Source organism: Gekko japonicus, unplaced genomic scaffold (assembly GCF_001447785.1).
Source record: "Gekko japonicus isolate JY-2015 unplaced genomic scaffold, Gekko_japonicus_V1.1 scaffold1482, whole genome shotgun sequence".
NCBI lineage: Eukaryota > Metazoa > Chordata > Lepidosauria > Squamata > Gekkonidae > Gekko > Gekko japonicus.
Genome location: NW_015169822.1, coordinates 295,751 through 319,549, shown reverse-complemented (window position 1 = coordinate 319,549; position 23,799 = coordinate 295,751). Strand labels below are relative to the sequence as shown.

General features: G+C 46.7%; 1 protein-coding gene across 1 annotated transcript in view; it reads right to left on the bottom strand.

Annotated features, from left to right (window-relative positions):
• The window catches only part of AKR1D1 (aldo-keto reductase family 1, member D1), a 72,325-nt gene extending 66,927 nt beyond the window's left edge, over positions 1-5,398 (bottom strand). The window contains exons 1-2 of the mRNA XM_015417216.1: positions 5,327-5,398; positions 4,778-4,908 (exon numbers count right to left, since the gene is read on the bottom strand). Of these exons, the coding sequence (XP_015272702.1) occupies positions 4,778-4,873 (96 nt within the window). The 5' untranslated portion in view covers positions 4,874-4,908; positions 5,327-5,398. The remainder of the gene's footprint in view (positions 1-4,777; positions 4,909-5,326) is intronic.
• Between the last annotated feature and the right edge of the window lie 18,401 nt (positions 5,399-23,799).

Genomic DNA, 23,799 nt, shown 5'->3' with positions numbered 1-23,799 from the left:
TATGAGCTAGCTCACACTGACTCAGCTTAGAGGGAACACTGCTTGTGGGTATCTTGAAGAATGACAAGTTTATAAGGTTTTTGTTCACCATGGCTCACTCCCATCCAAAGACGTGGGCTGTAGTCCATGAAGGCACATACCACAATAAATCTGCCACTAGACGCCTTCTTGTTTTTTGCTGCTCACAGAGCAAAGCAACCACCTTTCTGGAAAAAGCAAAAGCTGGCTCTCCTTCTTGTCCAGCCTCCAAGGCACTCATTCCAGTGGATTTTGCTTTGATCTTATTTACCCAGAAGTGTTTGCTGGCAAATGCTCCTGTACACACACATTGTTGCTAGCATACTTGATAAAGTAAGTGGGAGCAAAACATACAAGACAGTGTCGATTCTAACACTCCTTTCTCTTGTTCCCCTCTGGCTTTAAGTTCCAAGATGGAGAGAGATCTATCACAGTTTTATCCCATCTTTCCTCCAAGGAACTCAGGTTGTTCATACGTGGTTCTCCGTGCCCCATTTTATGCTCACAATAACCCTGCAAGATAGATCAGGCTGAAAGCACGTGACTGGCCAAAGGCCAACCAGCAAACTTCGTCACAGAGTGAGGATTTGAACCTGGGTCTCCCAAATCCTAATCCAGCACTCTAACTACTACATCACACTGACTGTTAATATATAAATTGAGGAGGGAAACAAATAGATCCATGGCAGGACATATAGGGCACTTTCACATATGCACTTTAGCAATCGTTTGCTAGTGGATTTTATCTTTCACACAGTAAAATCCAGTTGCAAAGTGCACAGAAAGTGGACTGAAAGTGCATTATTCATTGTGTGTGTGTATGAAAGTGCCCACAGACGAGAAAGGCAAATTCAAAGGGCAGCTCATTCATTCACCACACATGTATACATTTACTTCATTGTTACCCCAACTTTTCCCCCAGTGAGACCCAAAGCATCTCACAGCATTTTCGCCTCCTCCATTTTTATACTCACAACAGCCCTGTGAAGCAGGTTAGGCGGAGGGTGTGTGACGGCCCCAAGGCAACCCAATGAGCTTCCATGGCAGAGGCTGGGATTCGAACCTGGGTCTCCCAGATCCTAGTCCAACACTCTACCCACTACACCACACTGGACTTCCAACCTATGTCAAAAGCAACAGAGTACAGTAAGGAAGGGAGGAGGCAGGGCTCTGCCTGCCTCTCCTCCCCCCTTGATCCCCGTTTTCTGTATGTAAAAGACCACATGTGAGCAGGTGTAGACTCACAGTGCACCTGCATCATCTGTCTAATCTAAGCCATGTTTTGAAATACGGGCAAACCTAGAGCGGATTGTAAGCGTCAGGTACACGGCAAGGAATTTTAGAGCCGCAGAAGGGGACACCTGTGTATGCCCGAGACACCGAGGGGCACACAGATGCTTGCGACTCTTCCGATGGTTGGTTCTGTCATCTGGAGATCCTGGAGCCCTGGGAATTGAGCTACTGGAATCCAGGCTTTTGTTGCAGGCACATTCCTTTGAAAGCATCTGAGCCAGCTGTAAGACAGTCTCGCGCACAATTGATTCATCTTTTATATTTGCTCAGTGCAGCAGGACTGACTGACAGGCAAAGCAAAGCTTCAAAAGGATATTGGAGGTGAGGGAAATCTTTTCATCCCCTTCTGGCCCAAACAGCCTCTGGTCCGCAGCACCTGTCCCTTTGGAAGTCTCAGCCCCGAGGTGCCTACAGTCTTCTCTTGCTCTTAGACAGCCCTAAATGTGTTCTCTGAATCGATGCAATGCCTGTGCGAGAAGGCAGATTTTTTTTTAAATTGCATTTCAGTTTCCCTTTCTGTTACAACCGGGCGACTGCAGTCCGGATTTCTAGGAACACCGGCTAAACCACAGATGCTGATGAGGCGAAAACGACCGGGTTCCTTCTCAGATTCCTTCCCAATTTAGCATCTTTTAACTGAAATCAATAGCAGGCAGGCAGCCATCCAGAGAATGGGGTCCATATGGATGCCTTTTCCGATTACTGGAGGGGGGGGGTTAGGTAAATGCACAGCTGCTGCTCGAGAAGCTTTTCTTTGTTGTGGGGAAGTCACGACACTGTGAGGAGAAAGTCTGATTTCCTTCCTGCTTGCTAACATGCCGGTTTACTTTCTGTGGCACAGTGTGTTGCGGGTGCCTCTTGTCCAGCTCAAGAAGTTGTGATAAGTCAGGTCGCCCAATGGCTTTTGCTGGCCCTACTCTTGTACTTTTAGCAGCAACCCAGGGCACACAGTCCATTGTCAAGCATACCCTTTGCTGCCATAGAGCTATAGGGACGGGGGAAGATTCATCTGCCCATGCCGTTAAGGGCACAGGAGTGAGATGGGGGGCGGGGAAGCGGCCACCCATTCCCTCAAAAAGTTACATAGGAAGGAGTCACCACCATTTCCTCGTCAATGGTTGCATATTTTATTTCTAAAGTTTTTTAAAAACTTCTTTCCAAGCTAAGCATCCTGCCCGCTGTGCTTCTCATTAAGTCCTTTAAAAAGCCAAAAAGAATGAGAGCTCTTTCTTATAAATATGGAATCATCAAGCCAGAAGGGGCCATACAGGCCATCTAGTTGAGCCCCCTGCTCAACATAGGATCAGCCTAGAGCAGTGATGGCAAACCTTTTAGAGACCGGGTGCCCAAACTGCGACCCAAAACCCACTTATTTATTGCAAAGTGCCAACACGGCAATTTAACCTGAATACTGAGGTTTTACTTTAGAAAACACAACTCATACATTAACTTAAGATGATCCAAACAAAGTAAGGAAAGCAATCCCAAATGCTTTCATTTACTTAAAATTATTTGGCAGAGAATTTGACACTTTAATGATGGTCTGGGCCTGGCTGGGGTGATGGCACGCGTGCCCACAGAGAGGGCTCCGAGTGCCACCTCTGGCACCCATGCCATAGGTTCGCCACCACTGGCCTGGAGCATCCCTGACAAGTCTTTGTCCAGCTGCTGCTTGAAGACGGCCAGTGAGGGGGAGCTCACCACCTCCCTAGGCAGCTGATTCCACTGTGGCACAACTCTTAATGTAACAAAATTATCCTAATATCCAGCTGCCACCTTTCCACTCGCAGTCTAAACCCATCCTCACTTGTTTTTGGAATCTGTATGTGTGTGTGTGAGGAGGTGGGGGCGATGTCTTTTAAAGATAGTTCTTTGAAGAAGGGGAACACATAACTTCCAGGAACAGAGGCATAGACTTACCTCCTTTAGACAAAGGGGAAAGAATGCCCCCCCCCACTACCAGGCTACGCCCACCCACAAACTTCATTTGAGCAAGCCAAGATGCTAAATGCTAAATTTGTTCTCTTGGAACCAATAAAGTCTACAGCCTGAAAGAGACATCAGACTGTTCCACACATCTACAAGAGCAACCTCCCGGACAAACACAGAAGCTGGTTCACGTATGATCATCTGTCGCTTGATGGGTTACGGTGCCAAGGTGAGTGTCTCTGACACCATCCCAGATCAAACACCACAGACTGAATCATCGCCTTGGCTGTGATGCTGTTCACTGGAGCAGTGCTTAGCTTGCCCGTCCTGTCATGTGCCAAGCCATCAATCAGAAATTAATTACCCTTTTATCTACAAGAGCTGCCATGTGACAGATCCACACCTTGTGGTTATGCTGCAGGTATGCAGCAATACATAAAACTAGCAGCCGGGAGTGATTCTTCCTCTCGAGAAGTTTGAGAAACATTCTGGAACCAAATGAGAACATGCACAGCCCGATCTGTTGTGCAGGCTTCATTCAGAAGCGAGTCCCATTCCTTTTACTTCCCTGGACTGCAGTTTTAGGAAGCTTAGTCATGACCCAAGGCAGCTGTTTGGAGGCAAAGACAAAACTAACATCTTGTGGACACATTTCCAGAAGCATCATGGGTGGCAAACAGGAGCGCTTCTGGGCAAGACACCAGTCATGTGTGGGAGGAGATACTGCCAGCGCATTTGCCGCCACAGCCTCCCCCCTAGATCTACATTGCTGCAATCAGAAGATGCTCACAGGAGCCAAATTTCCACAATGGGATCCCTTTCCCAACCTCCCTCTCAATGTTCTGAGTGGAAAGCCATCCACCTGCACCAGGAGGAACATGCCTCAATTTCCACAAGAGTGAGCGAAGCATGTGCTTTGACTACCCAAGCCACATCTTTAACACCACACTCCTAAATCCCACTTGCAGCTTGACCCTTAACTCAGAAGTAAACCCCACTTCATGGGCTCCCTGGAATGTGAAGGTATTAGGATGCAGCCACCTCGGTGAATGTAAACCTGGGGCTGATGATCGAAGTCTGAACGGAATTCCTCCTACTCTGACCTTGAGGTTTACAAAAGGAAGGAAGGTAAGAAGGCACCGGACAATAGGAGGGAAGAAATCCCATTGAACCCAGTAGAATTACTTTATGCAACATGCATGGCTCATCAGGCGAGGGAAAGTGCACACATTTCAGCATGGACTGTATCGATTTCTGCCCAGCGAGCTTCGGTCAAAGGCCACGGAGACTGAGGAGGCAGATCATATACAATATACTCCACTTTCACAAACTACACTCCTACCCACATTGAAAGCCTCCATTAAATCCTATGGGGGGGTTCCTTTTGGGTAAAGCATGCACAGGACTGGTTTGCAAGCAGGGAGTCCCGAGTCCATAAGAGACTGGGAGGGGGGAGGGGGGCGGAAATGTTAATTAAAAGCAAGAAATCCTACCAATGGGTTGAGGGTCATGCCACAGGGAACCCCCAGGCGTTTACCTTTTTGGGATCAGCATAGGTGCCAAGCCCAATCAGTGGGATACTGTTGCCATCATTCAGACGCACGCGGTGGTTTTCAGCGGTGAGGTTCAGCATGATGCGCGCAATTGCCCTTCCAATGCGCGAGAATCCTCAGAGAGGAGAGAGAGAGAGAGAGGGAGAAGTCGTCTTTTGTGTGAGCGAGCGAGCGTGCTCCAAGCCGCAGCAGCCTCGCCTACCGGTAGAGGGCGCGAGAGAGCAAGGACCGGCCCGCAACCATCTGCCTCTCCCAACCTGCTGAGGGCCCGCCAGCCGCTCGCCATCTATTTAAATGGCTTGGGGATTTCGTCACAGAAATGATTGGCAGGCGCGGCAACCCCCTCCTCTCCTCGGGCTTGGGCCTGAGTCGCTCAAAAGAGGCGGGTTGGTCGAGTCAGGAGGAGCAGCAAGCCTTTCCTTTCGCGGAATGGCAAAAAAAGTAAGGTCGACAGAGACCTTTGTCTTGGCTCCCGTGAACAACAGCAAAGGGAGGGAAAGCCAGTCAACAGAATGCAACCTTTGGATCATTACCGGGCGGCTTTTGCAGTCTCTCTTTGACCCTGACAGCTCAAGTCCTCTGACAGAGCGTGTCGCATTGGGAGCTCTCTTCCAACGGATGCATGGTGTACAGTCGTAGTTTTTCACTATAGCAGGGTTGTCAGTTCTGGGTTGTGAAATACCTGGAGATGATGGGGGGGGGGAGCCTGTGAAGGGGGGGGTTTGGGGAGGGGGGGGACTTCAATGGGGTAAAATGCCATAGTGACCATTTTCTCCAGGTGAACTGATCTCTGTTGGCTAGAGATCAGTTGTGATCTGAGGAGCTCTCCAGCCACAACCTGGAGGTTGGCAACTGTACCCTGTAGTGTCTGTATATGTGTTTGGAATTTGATTTGTGGGTTAAATCTGCCCACAATCCTGCATGTAGAGTTCCAAAGGCTATCTGGATGACTTCCACACAGGCGTTGTGCCCCCAAGGTCAATGCTGTTGAGAAGCGAGGGCCTTTGTGCATCTCTGGGGGATTCTCTAGCTTTTCTCCAGTCTTTCTTGAACCCGGTTTTCTCCCAAGTTTGGAGAAAGATGGCAGTAAAGCCTGGCTGGCAGCTGTATGAGTGGGTAAATTTGGATTTTCTGGCACACATGGCAGCCATTTTCCTTGACCCTGTCCCTGTGGCAGCCATTTCCTTCTCAGCTTTCATATTTTTTTAAAAAGTAAGTCTCTAGCTTCTTCCCTTGTGGAGATATAAAGGAAAAAGGCATATCTTTGCAACCAAAGGGAATAGAAACTTAATTTTTTAAAGAACACGGCAAAAGCTGGGAATTCAGAGCACCTGACACACCTGTTGTTCCATTGTTATATTGATATAAGAATATTTCAGTGCATTTTTTTTAAATTGCAAAATCCCTGGTGGCCCAGGGGAAGGGGGTGGCTATCGCTGGGAGATCAAGGCAGAGGAAAAGTGCTTTATCTGTAGCCATACCAGCAACCAAGTCACCACAAAATCCCATTCCTGTGTGGAAGACACCCTGATTCCCCTCTGGCCGTTAAATCTTCTCAAGAGGAAAGAAGCATGTTTTTCTATCCCAGTTATTTATTTGGTGCATTTTTTAAAAGCATTCCCCGCCACCTAATCCAGTTAAATCTGGATCTTTCTTTAAGACCCTTCAAGCGATTGATTCCAGCATGCCTTGAAACACCCTCCCCCCCCTTTAACAATTCACAGTTCTGTGACACTCACAAACTTGCACAATATGTTGTGCCGTTTTTTGTTGGTTCTACTTGGAAACAGGTATTACACAACAGCTGTTCTGGCCATGTCTCTGTGGGCCCATATCCCATACCTACAACCATAATCTATTACAGATAAGGAGAACTCTTGTGACTTTAACAGGATGAAATTCTGGCAGGTACAATTTAAAACAACAACAAAGCGGTGTATCACATCCTGAACCTGCAGAAAGGGTCTCTTCTGTACATCCATTGCACATCTTTTCAACTCTGGCATCTGAGCATTATACTTCTGTCATTACATGCAGCCATGACCTGTGGTAGTTGAACTGGTGAAGTTCCTCCTGCCACGGAGATTCTTTGCATGTGCCAGATCTGTTTCTGCCATACTGCCAGAGGTCATTTTGGGGGGGATCGCGGGGGATCGCAGTTCCCCCGGGTGAGGTACGGGGGCGGGGCACATGACGAAGCCCCGCCCCCTGCTTCCGGCTGCCCCGCTTCCGGCCCTCATTCAGCCAGGAGGAGGCAGGAGAAGAGGGAAGGTAAGTTGCTTCCTCCCTGCCTCTCCCCACCCCTGCCTGCCTGGGGCCAGGGAGGGCCTTCGCGGGGCTTCCTTGCACTCCCGCCGGCCTTGCAGGTCCACCGCCGGGCCCCTCATGGGGCTCGGCAGTGGAGCTGCAAGGCTGCCAGCGGCGGTCGGGACCATTGGGAGTTCTACGAAACGACCCCTGCATACTGCTGTCAAAGGCACAGCAGCTCTGGGGAGTAAAAAGTAGCTCATGCAGAGGAATGCTCCATGGCTCAGCAGCAGAGCATCCGCTTTGCATGTAGAAGTTCCCGGGTTCTGTCGCCAGTGTACCTGCTTAAAAGAATCAAGTATAGGAAAGGCCTCCACTGGAGGCCCCGGAGAAATGCTGTGAGTCAAAGTAGACAATACTGACCTTGATAAAGCAGTAGGATTATCTAGCTGCCGGGAGTGGGGGGGAGGAAAGTCCTGCCCCTTTAACAGTGGCTTCATGCCCTGTTACCTGCCAGTGTTATTTACCTCCATTCCATGATCAGTAACTTTTTCTTTGCAAGTCCCAGGTGACTTATGGCAGCCCTGTAGGGTTTTCATGGCAAGAGATGTTCAGAGGGGGTTTGCCATTGCCTGGCTCTGTGCCGCAACTGGTTTTCCTTGTCTTCCATCCAAATACTAACCAGGGATGACCCTGCTTGGCTTCTGAGAACCGATAAGATCAGGCCAGCCTGGGCTGTGTAGGTTAGGCAGGGTTGCCAGCTCTGGGTTGGGAAATACCTGGAGATATGGGGGGTGGGGAGCTGCGGTGGCTCAAGTGGTTAAGATGCTGAACTGCAGGCTGTGGAAGGTCAGTAGTTCAGCAGTTCGAGACCCGGGTTGCCGCATGACGGAGTGAGCTCCCGTCCCTAGTTCCAGCTCCTGCCAACCTAGCAGTTCGAAAGCAAGAAATTGCAAGTAGATAAATAGGTACCACTTCGGTGGGAAGGTAACAGCGTTCTGTGCGCCTTAGTGTTTAGTCATGCCGGCCACATGACCACGGAAACGTCTTCGGACAGCGCTGGCTCTTCGGCTTTGAAACGGAGATGAGCACCACAACCCTAGAGTCGGACTCGACTGGCTTTCGACCAAGGGAACCTTTACCTTTACCTATGGGGGGGTGGAGCCTGAGGAGGGCGGGGTTTGGGGTATAATGCCATAGAGTCCAACTTCCAAAGTGGCCATTTTCTCCAGGTGAACAGATCTCTGTCACCTGGAGATCAGTTGTAATAGGAGCAGATCTCCCACTGCCACCTGGAGGTTGGCAACCTTGAGGTTAGGGTGATTAGTAAGTATGAATGGAGAAAAATGTGCTGTCCCTTTAACAGAGTTTTAATAGGCTGCTGTTTACCAGGTGATGTTATTTGCCTCCTTGCCATTATTAGTAATTAGGACTGCTAATTACTGCTGAAGACTGTCCTAAGATAAGGCCACCTGGTCAATAGCAGTCTGTTAAGCCTCTTTTAATGGGGCAACAGGACGGACGTTTTCCCCAGGCAGTCCCTGGAAGGCTTCCTTCAGATGCCGTATGAGCATCTGGCCTTTTCACCTTTCTCTCAGGGCATGTGTGTCTTGAAGAAGGTTCTCCCCATGTATTTCTTTGTGAAATAAAAAGAGTTGCCTCAGGCTAGAATTTTCTAAGCAAGATTTCAAACATAAAGCACAGTATGCAGTAGGACTGCTTAGAGCTGTAAAGCCAAGACTCTATGGGGAAGAACACTCCCCCTTCCCGAGGATTTTATTTTTGGTTTTTCCCCCGAAGGAAAAACTGGGAACTTGGGAGGACATTGAAAAACTATGAAATATTTCCTCTTTCGATAATGAGCCAAAGGGTTTCATGGACGAGGTTTTACTCTAGCGATGCTCCCGTGGAAGTTTGTAGTATGAAGATTATTCATTTAACGAAAGCTACAGTGTTAGATAAATCCAGTATATACTACGTGTATGTAAAGTGCTGTCAAGTTGCACCTGACTTATGGTGACCCCAGAGGGTTTTCAAGACAACTGATTACGCAGAAGTGGTTTGTATTTGCCTTTGTATCTCCTGTCCAAGTTCTGACCCTACTTAGCTTTCAAGATCTGACAAGTACAGGCTATATGTGCCAGTCTGCATCCCAATATATACTATACCACTCTATACTATACCATTCTGTTCTGCATCCTGATATATACTATAGAAACATATTTTCATCTTTATTGCTTAACTGTGATTAATGTTGTCCACAATGAATATCACATGGTGTCTATATGAGCAGCCTATGTGGTCCAGGCTAGCCTGGTCTTGCCAAATCTCAGACGCTAAGCAAGGCTGGGCCTGGTTAGTCCTTGGATGGGAGACTCCCAAGAAAGACAAGGGCTGCCATGCAGAGGTGGTTGTTGTTGTTCAGTCGCACAGTCGAGTCTGACTTTTTGCCACCCCATGGACCACATCACGCCAGGCCCTCCTGTCTTCCGTCGTGCTCTGGAGTTTGCTTAATTTCATGTCGGTTGCATCGATAACACTGTCTAACCATCTCATCCTTTGCCGTCCCCTTCTTCTTTGACCTTCAATCTTTCCCAGCATCAGGGTCTTCTGCAGTGAGTGCTCCCTTCTCATTTGGTGGCCAAAGTATTTGAGCTTCAGCTTCAGTATCTGGCCTTCCAGGGAACAGTCAGGGGTGATTTCTTTTAGGATTGACTGATTTGATCTCCTTGCAGTCCAAGGGACTCTCAAGAGTCTTCTCCAGCACCATAGTTCAAAAGAATCTGTTCTTCGGCGCTCGCCCTTCCCCATAGTCCAACTCTCGCAGCCATACATGACTACTGGGAATACCATTGCTTTGACCATACGTACTTTTGTTGGCAGGGTGATGTCTCTACTTTTTATTATGCATGCAGAGGTAGGTAGTGGCAAACCACCTCTGAACTTCTCTTGCCTTGAAAACCTCATGGTGTGTGGGGGGGTCACCATAAGTTGGTGGTGACTTGACAGCACACTCTACCTTTATTGTGTATAGGGCGTTAATGTATTTTTATGCCCCCCGTAGGGGATTTTTTATTGCATTTTCTATAAACTACAATGAAATTAGGGAGGGGGTCTACAAAAAATAGGAGAAAGTAAAGAAAACCCACTAAAACCCCAAGAGATGGTGGTCATGCGTACTGCTTAAAAAGTTAGCTTTAAACTCAATGTTCAAATTGATTGAATGTGGTCATCTAATAATCTATTTAAACTGAAGTAAAAATTTAAACACCACCGTATCTGACTTCTTAAAGAGCAAAATAAGTAGTAATTAAAATATTGTAAGAGATTTCAAAGTGCAATAACATCTCATCTTTTATACTTTTTCTTTCTCAAGTGGTAGCTTGTCTTTGGGGCTGCTGCCCCCAGTTTAGAGTCTGAGTTCTCGTCTGAAGATGCCACTTCTCCTTCTTCACTTTCTTTGGTGCTGTCTTCTTCCTCCTCTTCTTTTTCTCCTGCTGGATGACTGTGTTGATGCAGAAATTCATGTGCCTTTTCAACAGACTCAATTTTTTATTTCTTATCCATAAATTTGAAGATTGTGCCTTCGGGTACAATCCATCTGTAGGGAATGTTGTTCTTCTGTAGGAATAAAACCAAGTCTCTATATTTTCTTCTTTTCCTTCTTATTTCAAACGGAATGTCCTTGAACACTTTTATTTCTTTGTCCTTGATTTTCAGGGTAGTTCCATTTGTCGCTTTGAGAATTTAATCTCTCACTTGTCTTCTGGAGAATTCTACCATAACTTCCCCTGGCAGATCATTCTTTCTTGTAAATTCTGAATACGACCTATAGATCATATCAATTTCACTTTGTAATATATATGTTTTTATATCTGCCATGGGGCCTAAAGCCTCTCACATAGTCTGTTTCAGATTCTCTCCCTTCTCTTCCAGAACACCTTGAAATCTTAGAACATAGCTTGCTCTTTCCATTTGTAGCTGTAGCAAATGAGACTCCTCCATCATTCTCTTTTTCTCCATCACCTGCAATTGTTTTTTGAGCTTCTTGGTGTTGGCATCCACTTTTTTCAGCTCTTGCTTAGTTTTTTTCTGGTTTTTTTTTACTATCTCAGTTACTTGAGTCGGCTGTACATCGAACTTATGGTGCAATGCTGTAACTTGTTCCAGCAGAGGGTGCAGTGCTTCAGTCAGCATCTTTTGCAGCTCTGTATTTGTGTGCTGTCTAGGCACAGAACTCGCTGGGCTGACAGTTCCGGCAAGAAGCTTAGGTTTCACTTGCTTGTCTTTCTCATCCCTCCTCGTGGGCGGCATGTTTGGGAATTGTTTACTTTTTATAAAAGTTATCACAGTCTCTGATACTCTTAAATCCGCCTGGTAAGTTCTTAAATGCTCTTTATTTCAATCCATCTTGCTTCATTAGCCCACCCCCCTTTTCGTAGTAGCTCAAAGTTCGCTTAAATTTTCTTAGCGGAGGAGAGTTCCCTCCCCTCCCTCGCTTTCAAAGGGGGGTTTTCGGCTAGTTCTTTGGTGTTTCTCACTTAGACATTAACTCACATTTCAACTATAAGTCCACTTTTGTTTTCAATTCGCTTGGCACCAAACGCTTACTCCGGTGTGCGATTTCTAGTTCCCATTCAGGATGCTCCGCAGCGGGACCTTCGGGGCATGGAGTAGCCCCCCTTCACTGGCAGGGTTGCCGGGGGAAGGGCTCTCTAGCGCCCATGGCTGGGAGCCCAATGCGAGGGCTCCGGGGGTGGTGCACACAGTCGCGCCCCCTCCCAACTCTGATGGCGGTCTCCCAGAGCTGCGGGAGAAAGCAACTGCCATGGTGAACGCCAAAACCGGAAAACCGACGTGAATGTATTATTGAAGGGGGTCAGTCTTTTCACTGTTTATTTCCAGTAAAGAATCTAAATCTGCTGATATTCCTTAATACTGTAATCATATGAAGCCTGTTTCTAAATTCAAATAATGAATCTCTTGTTTGCTACATAATTTATGTGCTTGGGTTCATCAGTTTATAGCTCTCACTAGTATTTATAGTTCTGTTATTTATTTATTATGCATATTTCATAAGTATAACATTTATACTCATTTCATAAAAATGTCTTTAAGATGGCTCATCTGCTCTAGACCTCTTCCAGTCAAGTATCAGACCTGGCTATGGGACAGAGATGGTATCAGCATGGTGTTAATGATCTCCCTCTAAATGTAGACAAGACATGTGGTTCTCTGTTGGACATGTCATCCTATTAAGATGTCTAGAGACAGAAGTAGATATCAAGGAGTGGTTTAAATAGTTCCTTACAGATGGGACTCAAGAGAGTTTATGCTGGAGATCACTCGTGTGGAACTGGTCCTGTGGAGTTCCACAATGCCCAGTTTTATCTCCCATGCTGTTCAATATCTATGTAAATCCCTTGGGAGAGATCTTTCATAGTAACGGAGATGGGTGCCATCAATATGCTGACTTTAGCCAGTTGTACATCTGTTTTTCTAAACTGCTTGAACTTGGTGTGGTTGTGCTGAACAAGCACTTGGCTGTTGCGGTGAGCTAATTGAAACTGAATCCTGACTAGACAGGGGAGATGCTGGTTGGGAAGGCTGAGGTCTTGGGGGGTCTTGTGCTTCCTATACTTGGTGGGGTTCAGCTGTGCCTTTCTGACTTGGTTAATAGTCTGGTGGTTATTCTGGATACTGCATTATTGCTGCAGAAGCAAGTTAATTCTCTGTGGAAAATGCTTTCTTCTGTCTTCATTTAGCCAAGATCACGGCTCCGTACCTTGACCTGGCCACATGGAGCCATGTCGTAGTAACCTTGAGGCTAGAGTATTGTAATGGGGGTCTGCTCTTGAAAATAACTCATGAATTTCTGCTGGTGCAGAGCACCACGGCTTGATTACTAGTGGGAGTTAATGTGGAGAAAAAGAAGAAGAGATTGGATTTATACCCCGCCCTTCACTTGGAGTCTCAGAGCAGTTTACAAACTCCTTTCCCTAACCCTCCCCACAACAGACACCCTGTGAGGTAGGCGGGGCTGAGAGAGCTCTGACAGAAACTGCTCTTTCAAGAACAGCTCTGACAGAACTATGGCTTGCCCAAGGTCATCCAGCAGCTGCAAGTGGAGGAATGTGGAATCAAACCGGTGCTCCCAGATTAGAGTCCACACACTTAACCACTACACCAGGTGGAGGTTACTATCTACAAAGCTTAGGGCCTACTGATCTACAAGACCGCCTTTCTAAATGTGTTCCACTCATCTGAGTAAAGCCTCTGAAGGTGCCACCTTGCAAAAGGGTAAAAACTAACAGCAGCCTGTCCCCAGCCTGACAATTTCTATCATTTCTGAAAATGTGTAAAACAGAACTGTTCAGGAAGGCATTTTCATAAAGGGAACACAAATGTAATGAATTGGAATTCTGCAGGAAGGGTGCTTTCTATTTAGATAATACGATTTTAATTTAATTGCCTGTGAAACCTTTAGATAGTGTTTTCTTCCATTATTCCTTCCCCCCTCCTTTATGCTACACTGTTTACTAGATGTATTATACTCTCTGTATTTCAGCATTCACTAATTGTGAAATCCAGTTTGGTGAATCACTGTAATTGTGAAATCCAGTTTATGTGATATAGTATAGTGCTTTCTATTCCGTTGTTCTTTAATTAGCATGACCCAATTTTATTGCATTGTTCTTGTATGTAGCAGACTATGTTTTTTTGGGGGGGGGGGTTGTGTTGCCTTTTATAATAATCTACCTTGAGTCTCTAAGAAAAGTGGATAAGGAAAGAAGTAAGCAAAATAAATGCTGAATAGCCCAATTTTAGATATTAGCAGTTATGAATGATGCATTGTGTGTTCTTACAAACAGTAAAATAACTTCAGGTTTGATAAGAAAACAAATAGCCTTATTTTTCTAGGGTGGTTTTTCCCCCAGACTAAAATCCAATGAGAAATAATGTACATTTTGCCATGGCTTCAAGATTCCTGGAAAATGCACATCTCTAAGGTCACCTTTTTCTTGCCTAAACCTTGCAATACAGGACAACTACGAAGGCTGGGCATATGATTCACATTTGAACAGCAGAGTCCGCTGCAAACTCTTTAGGAGTCCCGCATGGGTGTTAGTCTCATTAGGGCTTAGGAAAATCCCCAGTACACAGACATGCTTGAGGGCATGCAGATGATTCACTGCAGCTCTGAGCTGTGAATGCTACTTACCCAAGACCAGGCTGATGGTGCCTGGTTTACCCATAGGGGGAAGAGGGTTCTGTTGATCTCAGTGTCTCAATAGATGCTCATTTTAAATGGTCTGCTGTCTGCAGTGAGACTGAGCTAAAGGAGCCCAGCTGTGAGGCAAATAAAAATGTCAAGTTGATTTAAAGCCAGCCTGATGACAACTCAGCACAGGCATTACGTTGGGATAAGTCACATAAAAGGACAAACCTCTTGACTCTGGAGCTGTCCTTTCACAGGGGGAATCTTCCTTGGTGCTCCCCCGTCATTCTGCCACCTTCATTCACTGTTTATGAGAGTCGCCAACTGACTTTGCTATCAGGCACATAATCTTGTCTCATAGAATCATAGAGTTGGAAGGGACTTCCAGGGTCATCTAATCCAACCCCCTGTACAATGCAGGATATTCACAAATATCTCCCCCCCCCCAACACTCCCCCTGTCAACAACCAGGCGGGATCATGGAATTACAACTAATCTACAGACTACTGAGTCTGAGATATGTTCTTCTGGAGGAAATGGCAGCTTCGAGAGTGGTCCGCTCTAGGGAATTACATCCCTGCTGAGTTTCCAAACTCCACACTTCCCAGTCACTACCACCAAATCTCCAGAGATTTGCCAAGCTGGAGTTGGCAACCTTATATGAATACAAATCACATGACTTGCCATAGCATCCCCCCCACTGGTATTTTGTCCCCCAGATAGCAATACAAGAATACAAGAACTCGTGGGCACAATACAAGAACTCGTGGGCACTCCATGAAACTGCAGAGCGGTCAGGTTAGAACGGATAAAAGGAAGTACTTCTTCACCCAAAGAGTGATTAACACATGGAATTCACTGCCACAGGAAGTGGTGGGTGCTACAAGCATGGACGGCTTCAAAAGGGAATTAGATAAGCATATGGAGCAGAGGTCCATCAGTGGCTATTAGCCACAAGGTATAGCTAGGGGCTCTGGGGCAAGTGATGCTCTGTCTTCTTGGTGCTTGGGGGGGGGGGTCAACAGTGGGAGGGCTTCTAATGTCCTAGCCCCACTGCTGGACCTCCTGATGGCACTGGTATTTCTGGCCACTGTGTGACACAGAGTGTTGGACTGGATGGGCCTTTGGCCTGATCCAACATTGGCGTCTCTTATGTTCTTATGTTCTTATGTTCATCCCTTTGGTGGCCCTAAACCAATCAAAGCAGAAATCCAATCCATGCAGAAAAAAAGAGTGGATTCTCTGGAGTGTTTCAATTAAGGAAGCCCCTGACTAGCCTGATCTTGTCAAGGTCTTGGAAGCTAAGCAGGATGTTGTGTCTGCGGATCGCCACTAGGGGTCTGTGTGCATAGTCCCTAGCTTGGCTCCACAAACAATAGGGGCCAAGGATCCTGGGCCACCTTTAGTCCACCTATAGGAACTTTGGCGGGAGATTTAAACCCTCCAATGAGACTAGGGGTGTGTCTGGGGTGGGTGTATATAGTTGGCCCTTGCCGGCCAGTTGGTGTCTTTAGTGTGCTATAGAATAAACGTGACCTGTTCAGCATGTCGTAATCCGGTCATCCATGCTTAGAACCAACTATTTAACATAACACTTGGTTAGGAGACCACCAAGGATGATGAGGGTTGTTGTGCAGAGGCAGGGAATAGCAAACCACCTCTGTTCATCCCTTGAAAAACCTATGGGTGTCACCATAAATTGGCTGTGACTTGACGGCCCTTTCTACCACCACCACCACCCCCACCTTATTCATTACCAAGTGCCAGGTGCCATTCTGATCTCTCTTACTGTTAATTTTTTTGTTTTGTTTTTGCTGCGGCAGTGTTTATGATGTTTTTGTGCTACCATTGCTGGTTTTATTATGGATTTTATTGTGTTTTTAAAGTAGTTTTACAAGCCTCCTTGAGGCTGGATAGTAATTCTCTAAACTAGATCACAATGACAGAGAAAAATACCAGTGCTTCGGGGGGGGGGTCAGGGGGATAGCCTTGGCTTGTATGGTCTGTCCATCAGTCCTTCAGGGCAACTGGTTGGCCATTGCATTAAACAGGATACTGGTCTGGATGGACCACTGGTCTGATCTAGCAGGATACACTGTGTTCTTATGAGTAAAAAAATCCATTGCTTAAGAACATAAGAGAAGCCAATGTTGGATCAGGCCAGAGGCCCATCCAGTCCAACACTCTGTCACACAGTGGCAAAAAATACCAGGTGCCATCAGGAGGTCCAGCAGTGGGGCCAGGACACTAGGAGCCCTCACACTGTTGCCCCCCCCCCCAAGCACCAAAAATACAGAGCATCACTTGCCCCGGAGTCCCTATCTATACCTTGTAGCTAATACCCACTGATGGACCTCTGCTCCATATGCTTATCTGCTTGCTTCTCGATACTGATGTTTGGAAGCAATGTGCAGCTACATATTAGTGGTGGGTTTGCATTAGGATGCACCCACTGTACAGGATAAGCTAAAGACCAATATTCCTGACTGGCACCCTATAGGAATTGAATGTGTGATTTAAAACATGCCTCGGTCATGCAGGGACTCATCGGCAGATGTTTTAAATTATATTTTCATCCCATCCATCCTTCAGGAAGGTTAAAGCAGCTTGTGTGCAGAGTTCCCTCTAAACTGAGTTAGTGTGAGCTAGCTCACAGTCTTTTTAGTCTCTAGCTCACACATTTTTGTCCTAGCTCAGGAAGGATGGCTCCAGAGCAACCTAACTTATGCCATAGCCAAATCACTCACTCACAACTTTAATGCCAGTAGCTCACAAAGTAGAATTTTTGCTCACAAGACTCCAGAGCTTACAGGGAGCATTGCTTTTGTGTGTGTAAAGTGCCTTCAAGTTGCAGCTGATGACTCCAGCAAGGAGCTTTCTAGGCAAGTGATTAAGCAGAGGTGGCTTACCACTGCCTTTCTCTGCAGAGACTTCCTTGGTGGTCTCCCTTCCACGTACCAACCCTCCTTAGTGTCCGAGGTCTGATAAGATTGGGCTGTACCATACTGCCTTGCCTCCTCTTAAAGCAACCTTTAGGATATATATTTATCCTATTTTTTCCATTTTATCCTCACAATACCCTTGTGAGGTAGGCTGGACCAAGAGAGAGCAAGTGGCCTAAGATTCTTCAAGTGAACATGAGCAAATAAGTATTTGAACCCAGGTCTCTCCAGTTCTATATCACACATGGAATGAGTTTCCTGTGGGCATGAACGTGGAAAGCTGCTTTCTATACCATCCTTTGTCCTAAAACTGCAGTGCTGAAGACTGCTGAATCTGTAAGAATGAGCACTTCCAGAGGTCCAGCTTTTCCCACAATTCTCTGGGACCAGCTAGAGAAAGTTCCTCAAAGCCATGGGAATCCTGGTGGAGGTGCCAACAGCAATCACACGTTTTCATTACCTCACCCACAAGAGAATGCTCCCTTAATGTGCTCTAAATTACTACATTTGACATCATTGTTTGAAAATGAGCCCTATAATTTAAAGAGCTATTTTAAACACCCAAGTATGAATGAACTATAAAACTTAACCGCTTCAGACACCAGACACCACTGGTGTATAATTATTTTTCAGGTTATAAACAATGGAAGAACTTTTAAAAAATCCATGCTGGGTCTGGTTAAATGGCCACACAATTCTGCTTTCTAGCTCCACCAGTAGCAATTGTATGGTACATTCCAAGTGTTCAAAAGACGTTTGACTACTTTATTGCAGTAAACAGTTTTATAAAGCTGGCTACTATTGTCATCATATTGCAGAACGGAGATACCCTGTCCTGTTTTTATACCACTGTTCCAACAAAAGAGGTCAGGATACACAGATACCTTCCTCCCAGTCCGTGTTTTTTTTCTCGCAACTGTGTGCCATAGTTTAGGCTGAGAATGACTGACCAGTGACTAGATCTTATACAGCTGGCAGAGGCATTCCTAAAGTCTGCCTCCTTCTTTCATTTGGTGTTTGATAGCTTGAAAGCTTGCAACGAAACCAATCAGTAACAAGTTATTAAATCTAGCTCTTCTGTTTGGCGCATATGGCATACAGAGGACCTAGCAGCAACTTTAAACTGATGCAGAAAATTAGTGATGATCGTGGAGAACTGACAGCATTCCTAAATTTGCCTCATGCTCCTAAAGTGGAAAACATAAATGTGTTAAGAAAGATGTAGCAAAAGGCTTTCTCCCAGCTCAGGCAGAGAAGGGGCCTTCCTAGAACCGAAGATCCTTTAACTGGAAATGGCAAGGACTGAACCTGTAATCTTACGCAGGCAAGACAAGTGGTTTAGTACTAAGTCACAATGGCCCATATTGCATGAATTTCTGTGTAAAAGCAGTGTGCCTGCCATTATTCAACAATGTTCTTGGTTTGATGACACTGCAGCTGTGACCCAATTTTGCTGTTAACAATGTTTGGCAGTTTGATATGTTCTATCCCTAAACCTTTAGCCTCCAATGGGTGAGAGCGTATGGCAGAAAACACAACACCATATTCATGTTCAGAGCAGCTACAAAATGCCTCCAGACTCACAGTCTGTCTGCGGCTGAAGTGAGATTGTGTTAGGAGAAACATTGGTCTAACTCCATCTCTTCTAAGACTCTTTGTGTTGTTGTTTTAAATGCAGTATCAGATTTGGAAACACATATTATTAAGAAGGTTGATTTTTCATTCCTGCAGTGCTTTATTTGGCAGTTACAATGCTGAATCGTGATTGGTGCATTTGGGGGATTCCCTGTGTGATGGCTAGGGATTCCCAAACAAGTTAATGCCAATAGCTGGCAAGAACTGCCATGTCATAACAGGAATCTAAAACCAGGCACATACTGCTATGATGTAATCCTTGACGTGGAGCCAGTATTCATTCTATAGTAACAACTTTTCATTTCCTGCTTGGAGCTGGCTCAGTCTGTGTCTCTATTTATAGAACAGGTCTGCATCCCAACATAACTGAAAATGCGAGCGCAGTTTCATGGAAGTAAACCTGTGAATACAAGAAGGCTTACTCCTAGGTAACTGCATAAGATTGCAATCTAATCCTATGCTTACTTACTTAGAAGAAACTCCTGCTAATTTCAGTGAGGCTGCTCTAAAGTAAGTGTGCAAAGACTTTTTAAAAGACACAGCAGTCAAAAGTGCACAGTGAAAGGCAAGGACATATGGTTTTTCGACTGGATGCTGATTCAGGAGGCAGGGTCATTTCTGTTGGGGTGGCCATTAAAAATAGTCTCCCACCATCTTTCTACGCTGGTTGCAATTTCTGGCACAACTGCCATGACTAGGATGCTTCAGGGCATGGCAGGATGACCAGGATGCTTCAGGGCATGGCAGAGTAACCTAATTTCCCACAGCAGGGTACATGTTACACAATCATCATGACCTGAGGAAGCAGTGGCTCAGAGAGTGGGGTGGAGTGTCTTTGGGCTGTAACAGAAATTCCATCACTTGGTAGGATACTATATATACAAAGGTGGAATAGGGTTAGGGTTAGGATGTTTCAGGGCATGACAGAGTAAGACCTAATTCCCTACTGCAGAGTACATGTTGCATAATTCCCACGGCCTGAGGAAATGGTGCTACAGAGGTCATAAAGTCTCTTTGGGCTGTGACAGCAGTCACTTCACCTGGCAGGACAGAAAGTACAAAAATGGGGTGGGGAGGAATCAGATGTTTCAAGAAATGGGTCAGCACAACTGCTCACCACACTGCTTTGGGATGCACAGGAGATGTGATTATTACTTCCAAATTTATTCTTCTTCATCTTATATTTCAATCGTTGTTTACACATTTCTTCTTTATCATCTTATATTTCAATTGTTGTTTACACATTTCTTCTTCATCTTATATTTTAATCGTTGTTTACAAAATGAGGCCATCATGGTGTGGTTCTGCCTATTGAACTCAAATTTTTCATCTGGATTCCAGTCATGTTTCTACACCAGTTGCCACAGGCAAAAGTGGGAGACCTTAGCACCCTCCAAGGAGTCAGCTTTGCCACCCAACGCTGCCTCCATCTTGTCAATATTCAGCTTCAGCTTGTTTTGCCCTCAGCTACTTAATCATGGCAGACAGGTGTTAGCCAAGAACAGAGAAAGCTGTTTCTGGTGGTTGAGATAAAGAAATATATCACCGGGTGTCCTCAGCCTATTAATGACATTCAACACCAAAACTATGGTCTTCATTCGACGATCTTATGTAAATCTTGAACAGCATGGTTGATAAACAGGGCTGCCGACTGGGGGTGGGGGGACAAAAATGGGGGGGAGTTAGCTACCCTGAAGCTGAAGCTACCCTCATGCTTCATCCAGCCCAGTGCCTTTCCCATGATTTTCCTTTTGATGCAGTTCTGGCTGCAGCCTCTAGGGGTACAGGGAAGCCTGAGCAGAGTAAACAATTGGCTGGGCTTGCCTTTCTCCAAGACTGAAGCAAACTTGCCTAACAGATCATGCTAAGCCCATTAACCAAGCCAGCACTGGAGCCAGACAAGACATCACGCTGAAAGCTGCTACAGTAATTGCCAACCTACCGCCTTCTAAGAAGGTCATTTTCTATAGTAGCCCAGTCTTTTCTCTCTTCCTTTCCTAGCATCCAGCTCAGTAGTTAGTGTGTTGCAGCAAGAAAGAACAACTTTCCCCTCTCTTTTCCTTAATTTCTGTCTTTTCCAAACTTTTCTTATTCATTTCTCTCTCCTTCCATTTAATTTTTCTGTGCATCCATGCCCCCCCTCCATTTATTTTCAATTCTTGGTCCCAAGTACTTTTCATCCCCATCTTACTTGGCAACAGAATGTATTTAATAGTAGTAGAGTAACAAACCTTTGTTAATAGTATGAGCAGAAAGGGCAGGGAGGTTAGTATTTCCCCATGATCTAACAAAGTAGTAAAAGGATGCTTCCCCCTTTCTCCACACATAACATGCATGGTAACGGTACATAAATCTGTTTTAGTGGTTATACACATGCAGGGCCGGCCCAAGGGTTTTTTGCGCACTAGGCGAGGCTAGCTTGTGGTGCCCCCCCCCCAGGCGAGGCTGCCTTGTGGACCCTCGGCTGGGATATGATGGTCACCTGTGTGTGCACGCAGAGGGGATCTGCCTGACTCCAAAGAGCCAAAAGCTCAACAGGTCAACATTTGGACATGATAGACATAATTCCAACAGGTCGCTGGCCCCCAGCCCCCCAGCCCCCATCTGCTGCTGCCACTTCTCCAGGACTCCGGGCAGGTCCTTCCCCCCTGCCTTCCGCAGGACCATCAGGGCAGGAACCCCCCCCATCCTTCTTTCCTTTTCCTTCCTTCCATGGTGGCCACAGGAAAAAACAGCTTTCAAAGGGGATAAGACCGGTTCATGGAGGAGAGGTCTCTCAATGGCTCGTAGCCACAGCGACTGAGGGGAACCTCCACATGCAGAGGAACTTGACCCTCTGACTCCCAGAGAAGGCAGCACCAGGGGAAGTTTTTTAGTCTCCAGTTCACAGTTTTTGTCTTCGCTCAGGAAGGGTGGCTCTAGAGCAAACTAATTTATTTAGTAGCCAAATTGCTTGCTCTCAACTTTAATACCAGTAGCTCACAAAATAACACCCGAGGAATGGCTCCTTGGTCCCCCGCTGCTCTAAGGCCAAGGTTGCCTGCCCGCCCCCCCTTTCTCCTCGTCTTTCTTCCCCAGAGTCCTCCTTCACTTTCTTCCTCCGCTCCTTCCCTCTACCCCCCTCCCCAGCTACAGTTTTGGCGATCTGCAGAGCTGGTGCGGGTTGCCAAGGAAGTAGGGACAAGGGGAAGCTGGTGAAGGCGGCGGGCCAGCTCTGGCCCTGCCCCTCCCGGCAGCTCACCTCTCCCCCTTTTGCTTGGGCAAGTCTGGCCGGGGCTGGGAGCTGTGGGAGGGGGGAGCCGCGCTGCCTTCTCTCTCGCGTGGACACCAGGGAGGAGACACGGGGCATCCACAGAGATCAGGAAACCGAATCCGCGCCCTGCGCCTTTCTCTCCTCCTGAGAGGCCACCTTGCACGGCCTGCTCCCATCACCCCCTCTCCCTGGCCTCGCCAGCGCTTTCCTGCCTCCCGATGGCCCAGTTTGGGGACCCCCCGCCTGCCTGCCTGCCTGCCTGCCTGCCTGGCACACACCTGCTGGGGAGGAGGAGGAGGGACCCATCAGCGAAGGGGCGAGCTGTGGAGCAGGTGCCCAGAAAGCCATGCTGGGGGCAGGCAGGCTGCGCCCTTCGAGACCTGGACAGAAGGAGGGAGGGCGGTCACGTCAGGAATTGGGAGAGAGAAGGGGCGGTGGTGGCCAGGGCGAGCGGTGCGAGCTTTTGGCAGGGGTGAGGCTCACTTCAGCACCCCCTAGGCAAAAGTCTAGTTCACCTAGTGAGTGGGCTGGCCCTGTACACATATGGAACAGAATTTAGAACTCCCAGGTCAGGTACTGGATTGTGATCATTATTTTTGTGTTTGAGGAAGATCTAATGGCCCTTTGTAAAGGCTACTTTGCTGTATGATGAATGATGTGATATTTTTAATATTAAAAATTAGATTTATAGCAAATACCATCTCCAGTCTTTCTCCCCAATGGGGACCCAAAGCTGCATTGTTCTCCTGTCCTCCATTTTATCCCCACAACAAACTTATAAGGTAGGTCTGACTGATCCTGTCATTCAGCAACCTTCCATGGTGGTCAAGGGATCTGAGTCTTACAGACACACAACAGGTTGCTTAAAAACTCTCTCAGTGAGCTCCCCCTCACTGGCAGACTTTAAGCAGCAGCTGGACAAACACTTGTCAGGGATGCTCTCTAGGCTGATCCTGCAGTGAGCAGCGGGTTGGACTAGATGACCTGTATGGCCCCTTCCAACTCTGTGATTCTATGATTATTACATATTGTCTATCATGGAGATAACTAGGTTTAGGGTGTTCCTTTCATTTTTGGCTCTGTGACTTTCATCATCCTTCTGGGGTTGGTGGCCAGTTTTCACAAATGTAACATTATTTTCTAGGTTATGCCTGCCCCAAACAGAGGCCCTTCACTTCCATTGCAAATAGCGCAGGGTGGTGGTAGTTTGTCTCACCTGGGCCAGGATTTTCCCACGCCTTTCCATTTTGGCCCAGGAACTCCCACAGTCATCTTGAAACAATTTTAAGTCTCCTAGCTTTATTCTCTGATAAGTTCTGATGCTTGCCAGCGTGGTATATTGGTTAAAGTTTTGGATTAGGATGTGGGAAACCCAGGATTGAATCCCCAGTCTGCCATGGAGGCTTGCTGGGTGACCTTGGGTGAATCACACACTCGCAGCCTGACCTACCTCACAAGAGAAAAGAGCACAAGTCCAGTAGCACCTTTTGTTGCTGTTGTTGTTCAGTCGCACAGTCGAGTCCGACTCTTCGCGACCCCATGGACCACATCACACCAGGCCCTCCTGTCTTCCGCCGTGCTTCGGAGTTTCCTTAATTTCATGTTCGTTGCATCGATAACACTGTCTAACCATCTCATCCTTTGCCGCCCCTTCTTCTTTGACCTTCAATCTAGTAAATTTGTGCCAGGGTATGAGCTTTCGTGAGTCAC